This window comes from Octopus bimaculoides, chromosome 15 (genome assembly GCF_046866305.1).
Source record: "Octopus bimaculoides isolate indiv1 chromosome 15, ASM4686630v1, whole genome shotgun sequence".
Lineage (NCBI taxonomy): Eukaryota > Metazoa > Mollusca > Cephalopoda > Octopoda > Octopodidae > Octopus > Octopus bimaculoides.
The window spans coordinates 20823080-20830579 of NC_142942.1; the positions used below are offsets into that span (position 1 = coordinate 20823080).

The 7500-nt window shown below is 37.5% G+C and overlaps 1 protein-coding gene across 2 annotated transcripts in view; it reads left to right on the forward strand.

The window, feature by feature from the left end:
• LOC106882732 (uncharacterized) overlaps positions 1-7500 on the forward strand; it is an 86234-nt gene that overhangs the window by 64266 nt on the left and 14468 nt on the right. For both annotated transcript variants that reach the window (XM_089363506.1, XM_014933501.3), the window contains one exon: positions 1213-6106. In XM_089363506.1, coding sequence (XP_089219632.1) covers positions 1213-6050 — 4838 coding nt within the window. In that variant the 3' untranslated portion in view covers positions 6051-6106. The remainder of the gene's footprint in view (positions 1-1212; positions 6107-7500) is intronic.

A 7500-nucleotide genomic window follows, 5' to 3' on the forward strand; every position in this document is an offset into this window, starting at 1 on the left:
TATAGTCTGAGCATTTAAAATGTCATCTAGAAAGAAAAAGGTAAACTATTGCTCTCCTTTTTTCGTTGGAAATGTCTGAATGGCATCAGGATATGGGGAAGTTTCAATAATGGTAAGTGACAATCGTTCCAAACAACGTTAAATGGTGTAACTGAAATGCTTCACACAAGTGGATCAAATGGTAATAATGTTTCAGGAATGTCCAATAACATCAAATTAAATCTGCTGGCAGGTAGCTCTTAGGATAGATTCTTAGCTAATAGGATTCAATATCCAAATTCGTTCCACAATTCATTTCAGCGATCTTTGACTCAAGATAGCAATTTCAAATTTATTCAATTTTTTTCTGAATTTGTCCTTTTAAAGAAAAAACAAACCCTGTTTTAAATGGATTGGCTTCGTACAAAAGGCTTTTAATATTCCAATTTACAATCCATTTGGTGAACCTTAATACTATACTTGCGCAGATGTCTTGGGTGATGGAATATCTCATCCTTTTCGTGTTTACAGGTATAGTTGTCACAATTTTCTCATTCGAAATATCACCAAAACATACTGGAAAAATGATAGAACTTCTTGACAAGCATTTCAAACAATAGCGAAGAACATATTCTTTTGTGCAATAAACATAAGTGCAAAGTAATAGACAATACTATATCATAAGTTATAATCACGGGAGTCAAATTATATCTATCAAAAGTAATATCACAGATTATTTAGTGCCTTTAAGTACCTACCATCATAGCAATTAGAATGGTTACAGAGTCTACATCAGGGAATCAGCTATTGCATTATGCTTAAATGCTTTACGCAGTAACACATATGAAACCACTTTTTTTCCTGGCTAAAGATCTGAGAAAAAATGTTTTCAACAAAGAATTTTACTCAACGTTTCGTGAATAATGCAGTGGGACGAAAATATGAAGATTCAACGAAAATCCCCGAAGCGTGCGATGAAAAGCTGAAGGTATAAAACGAAATGGAATATGTAATGCGCCAGAACTTAAAAGAAAAATAGCCAAAACATTGTCATTCGTCGAAGCTGGTCCGTTGATATAAATATTTTTCCGTTACTGTTTCACGTTGGCAAATATAATTAGTTACAAGAATATCAACAAAAATATGAAATATTCTAGATTAATTAAGGATAATATAAAGAAAGTAATGGTATGAAATCAGCTAATAAGAAAATTCTCCACACTTTCTTTGCAGATAAACAGGATCCGGACACAATGTTGTTAGGTAAACGGAACGACCAACATCATTTATATGTTGATAAACGAGATCCAGACCCCATGTTTATAGGCAAAAGGGATCCAGATCCTTTTTTTGTGGGAAAACGGGACCCAGATCCATTTTTGGTGGGAAAAAGGGATCAAGATCCTTTTTTTGTAGGAAAACGGGGTCGGGACCACTTCTTTGTTGGTAGACGGGTTCCAGATCTATTCTTTGTAGGTAAAAAGGATCCAGACACTTTATTTGTCGGTAAACGAGATCCAGACCCCATGTTCATTGGTAAAAGGGATCCAAACACTTTATATGTTAGGAAGAGAAATTCTGACCCCTTTTCTGTAGGTAAACGAGATCCAGACCCTTTCTTTGTTGGTAAACGAGATCCAGATCCTTTCTTTGTTGGTAAACGAGACCCAGATCCGTTTTTTGTAGGTAAACGACATTCAGACCCCTTTTTTGTAGGCAAACGAGATTCAGACCCCTTTTTTGTAGGTAAACGAAATTCAGAACCCTTTTTTGTTGGTAAGCGAGATTCAGATCCCTTTTTTGTTGGTAAACGAAATCCAGACCCCTTTTTTGTAGGCAAACGAGATTCAGACCCCTTTTTTGTTGGTAAACGAAATGCAGAACCCTTTTTTGTTGGTAAACGAAATCCAGACCCCATGTTTGTAGGTAAAAAGAGTGAATACCCTCTCTCCGTTGAGAATTCACACCATCGATTATTTGTAAGCAAACGACGTTCGGAGGAAAATCCCTTGTTAGCAGGTACACAAGTTCCCTTATTTAGAAGCAAACAGAATTATCGTGACCAAAAACTAGAAAATCCTTTATTTGTAGGCAAACGAGATGATGATCCTCTTTTTGTAGGCAAACGAGATGATAACCCCTTATTTGTAGGAAAAAGAGGTTATAATAATCAGTTACCTACACATGATTATCTAGACCAGGACATATCAAACAAGCCAGGCGATCCCATATACGATGATAATGTAATATATACAGGTAAACCATTCCATGGTGAGCCCTTATTTGGAGGAAAACAATATCGGGATCACACATTTTTAAACAAACCAGATGGTCCCATTATTATAAGCAAACGATTTCATTATGATTCTGCATTGGCAGGCAAACGACAAAACGATCATCCGTTATTTCCCAGAAAGCGAAATTCAAGATCTGTATATACTAATATACATGATCCGGATCTAATATTTCGTTCTTTCCGAAATAACGATACGCTTTTAACGGGAAGACAAAAGCCGGCATCATTTCCCTCAGCTTTCGTTGCGCCATTTTCCAGAGAGACTGTATTTGGTCGTAAAAGAGAGGAGGATCCAATGTTTGTCGGTAAACGTGAGGAAAATCCCATGTTTGTTGGTAAACGAGACGATGATCCTGTGTTTGTTGGTAAACGAGAGGATGATCCTGTGTTTGTCGGTAAACGAGAAGATCCTATGTTTGTCGGGAAACGGGGAAATGGTCCTATGTTTGTTGGTAAACGAGAGGAAGATCCCATGTTTGTAGGTAAACGTGATGAAGACCCAATGTTTCTTGGTAGAAGAGAAGATCCAATGTTTGTTGGTAAACGAGAAGATCCAATGTTTATCGGTAAACGAGGGAAAGAGCCTATGTTTGTCGGTAAAAGGAATCCTATGTTTGTAGGTAAACGAGAGAAGAACCCTATGTTTATTGGTAAACGAGAGAAAGAACTTATGTTTGCCGGGAAACGAGAAGATCCTATGTTTATCGGTAGACGAGAGGAGGATCCGGTCTTTGTCGGTAAACGAGAGGAAGATCCTGTGTTCGTTGGCAAACGAGAGAAAGATCCCATGTTTGCTGATGAACGAGAGAAAGAGCCTATGAATGTCGGGAAACATGAAAAAGACCCTAAATTTGTCAGTAAACGAGATCCCATGTTCGTGGGTAAACGAGGGGAAGATCCCATGTTTGTTGGTAAAAGAGAAAACCCCATGTTTGTCGGTAAAAGAGGAGATCCCATGTTTGTGGGTAAACGAGAGACAGAGCCTAGATTTGTTGGTAAACGAGAACAACCTATGTTTGTCGGTAAGAAAGAAGATCCTATGTTCATCGGTAAAAGAGAGGACCCTATGTTTGTCGGTAAAAGAGAAGATCCTATGTTCATCGGTAAAAGAGAGGACCCTATGTTTGTTGGTAAACGAGAGAAAGAGCCTATGTTTCTTGGTAAAAGAGAAGATCCCATGTTTGTCGGTAAAAGAGAGGATCCTATGTTTGTCGGTAAAAGAGAACATCCCATGCTTATAGGTAAAAGAGAAGATCCTATGTTCGTTGGTAAAAGAGAAGATCCCATGTTTATCGGTAAACGACAAGGCCCCATGTTTGTCGGTAAAAGGGAAGATCATATGTTTGTTGGTAAGAGGGAAGATCCTATGTTCATCGGTAAAAGAGAAGACCCCATGTTTGTTGGTAGAAGAGAAGATCCAATGTTCATCGGTAAAAGAGAAGATACCAAGTTTGTCAGTAAAAGAGAAGATCCCATGTTCATCGGTAAAAAAGAAGACCCTATGTTCGTTGGTAAAAGAGAAGATCCTATGTTTATCGGTAAAAGAGAAGATTCCATGTTTGTCGGTAAAAGAGAAGATCCCATGTTCATCGGTAAAAGAGAAGACCCAATGTTCGTTGGTAAAAGAGAAGATCCCATGTTCATCGGTAAAAAAGAAGATCCTATGTTCGTTGGTAAAAGAGAAGATCCAATGTTTGTCGGTAAAAGAGAAGACCCCATGTTCGTTGGTAAAAGAGAAGATCCTATGTTTATCGGTAAAAGAGAAGATCCTATGTTTGTTGGTAAAAGAGAAGATCCCATGTTCATCGGTAAAAGAGAAGACCCCATGTTCGTTGGTAAAAGAGAGGATCCCATGTTCATCGGTAAAAGAGAAGACCCCATGTTTGTCGGTAAAAGAGAAGATCCTATGTTTATCGGTAAAAGAGAAGATCCTATGTTTGTTGGTAAAAGAGAAGATCCTATGTCTGTTGGCAAAAGAGAAGACCCCATGTTTGTCGGTAAAAGAGAAGATCCCATGTTTGTCGGTAAAAGAGGAGACCCCATGTTTGACGGTAAAAGAAAAGATCCCATGTTTATAGGTAAAAGGGAAGATCCTGTGTTTGTCGGTAAAAGGGAAGACCCCATGTTTGTCGGTAAAAGAGAAGATCCTATGTTCATTGGTAAAAGAGAAGATCATATGTTTGTTGGTAAAAGAGAAAACGCCATGTTTGTCGGTAAAAGAGAAAACCCCATGTTTGTCGGTAAAAGAGAAGATCCCATGTTTGTCGGTAAAAGAGAAGATCCCATGTTTGTCGGTAAAAGAGAAGATCCTATGTTTGTCGGTAAAAGAGAAGATCCTATGTTTGTCGGTAAAAGAGGAGATCCCATGTTTGTCGGTAAAAGAGAAAATCCTATGTTTGTCGGTAAAAGAGAAGATCCAATGTTCGTCGGTAAAAGGGAAGATCCCATGTTTGTCGGTAAAAGAGATCCTATGTCTGTTGGTAAAAGAGATGATCCCATGTTTGTCGGTAAAAGAGAAGATCCCATGTTTGTCGGTAAAAGAGAAGATCCTATGTTTGTCGGTAAAAGAGAAGATCCTATGTTTGTCGGTAAAAGAGAAGATCCCATGTTTGTCGGTAAAAGAGAAGATCCTATGTTTGTCGGTAAAAGAGAAGATCCTATGTTTGTCGGTAAAAGAGAAGATCCCATGTTTGTCGGTAAACGAGAGGAAGATTCTTTGTTTGTTGGCAAACGTGAGCACGTCACAGAATTACTCAGTAAAGGAGGGTTTAGTGAGACCCAGTTTGGAAATAGACTTTCCCAATATGTTAATGGTAAGTCAAAGTACAACCCTGGTCTTGTAAGCAAACGAAAATTGCGCCTTATGAATTTAGTTACACACAATAAAAATTCTCTAAAAGGCGATCAGCAAGTATCTGATGATAAACGGGAGTTAGAATCAGTAACTATAAATAAACCTATTTTTAGAAGAAAAGAAGATGAATCTTCAGCAGATAAAATTTCACGTTTGCGGTCAAATTTTTTTCATGGGATTAAGCGATATTCAGGGCCTTCTTTTGTAAGTAAAACAATTAAATATCCCCTAGTAGATAGTGAACGAAATCGATATACCTTGTTATCAGCTAAACGAGATGAGGATCCCTTATTTGTCGGTAAACGAATTGTGGGAAGGAATTACTTAATTGCTAATCGTAAGTTTGCTGCTAAAAGGCGCCAAAAGTTTAAACGTACGGCAGCAAAACCTTCTAATACGATTTCTCTACATAAACGGAACTTCAGCCATACAATGTTAGTGAAACGGTATTTAGGAATTCAAGATCCATCGTCCCTAGTCATAGAGTTGCCTAATGCCCATAATCCCTCAAATTCAGTTAAGCCCTCTAAGAAATTATCTAAAAAAAGTCTTCATATGCCGTTAAATGTTTTATATGCTTTACCGATGAAAAGTGATAGCTTTAATAATTTTAAAGACACAAATAGAACTGATTATGGAGAACAGATTTCACTAGGGTTGAGTAAAACCGATCTCACATCCAAAGTGATATCGCGAAGATCTTCGTCACAACCCTCTTCAAATAAGTTCAAAGAAGGAAAAATTAACGCTGTCCGAGTTAATAAAGGAAAAATCGAGAACCCGTACGAAAAACATGCTGACACATTGTCACATTCTGGTGATGCCATTGAGAATTCTCAAAGATTAATGAGTTCAACAGCGAAAGAAGACAATCATGGTGATAAAACTGATCTGAGAGACGTTGAAATTCCAGTGCGATGAAAACTGCATCATCAAAATGAATTTCACAGTGATTAGCCCTGGTCGATCCAATGCAGGCAAGTCTACGTGCTTTTGTCCTTAAGCTTTTGAAATTTTAATTGATGAAACATTCCATAATATGCTAACAGCAAAACAAGAACATCAACAGCAGAAATTTTTTTTAAATATCTCTTCGAACAAACAAACAACTGTCTTATCCCCAACTCATAAGTAATAATTCCAGGAATATACATTTAAATAGCTTTATAAATAATTAAACTTTATATTATATTGTCAGACGGTTTCTTACTATATTTAACAAAATGTTGGTAAATTAACAGAAATAGTTGAATGTAAAATGAATTGCAGTATTTAGTCTATCTCTACATTCTGAGTTCAAATCCCCTTAAGGTCAAATTTGCATTTTGCTCTTTCCCGGGTAGATGACAGAGTGTCAATCAAGTATTAGGCCGGTTTCATCGATAACTCCCTTCCCTAAAATGTTCTGGTCTTGTGATCATGTTAGGTATCACTCTCATATTCAACAAAGATGTAGTTTGCACATATTTTACTGTATAAAATCTGATGTTTACAAACGAAATAATTTTGTAGTCATACATATGTGAAACTGCAACATAAATATTGTCTGTCGAGAAGTTCGATAAAACAAAGAATCATTCAAGTATTAGATCGATTTACTCGATCAGACTTACTTTTCTCGTTAGAAATCAATATATTTCTTTTTCCCAAAATACAATGGTGATTCTGTACAAATGTTACATTTATTGAACAAACGTTTTACAGTATATAGCCTCGACTCTTTGGAGCCGAAGTTCAGATTCAAAGTTGAAAAGCGAATTTAGCACACGACAACAACTACATCAACAACATCAACAACAATGATAACAATAATGCAATATAAAAGCGCTGATGCAATACCATAAATGCTCTGATGCAATATAAAGGCCCCGATGTAATACCAGGTACTAGTTCACATGGCTTCTGATCTTAACTGATCGGAACTGTCACCATGTACATTGTTTTGCCTTGGTATAAAAGATGGGCTACAGCAAATATTCTGCTTAATACCACAGATTTGCTTGTCAGTTGTTTGACCGTAACCAGTTGAGCATGTCCCTTGGTGGATGACGATATGTGCATCTCTGATCACGAGCAGAAGTAGTGGGGGAGCGTCATAGCCATGTGTTGAGAGGAATTTTTAATAATACACAACTGGAAACATGGGTGCTTCTGAGTGGGATGGGCTACTCAACATGAAAACAATTCTAACTGGTCCCCTCTGCAAGGTCATGCGCTATAAGATCACCATGTCGCGCACATGTGGTTGTTATGCATGTGCCTGGTGTACCCTTATCATACAGGTAGTCATGATCGGTATACTGGGCTTCATATATTTTACCCCAGTGTCACTTTGATGGCATGCGCTGCTCTCTCACTCAATAATAATAAT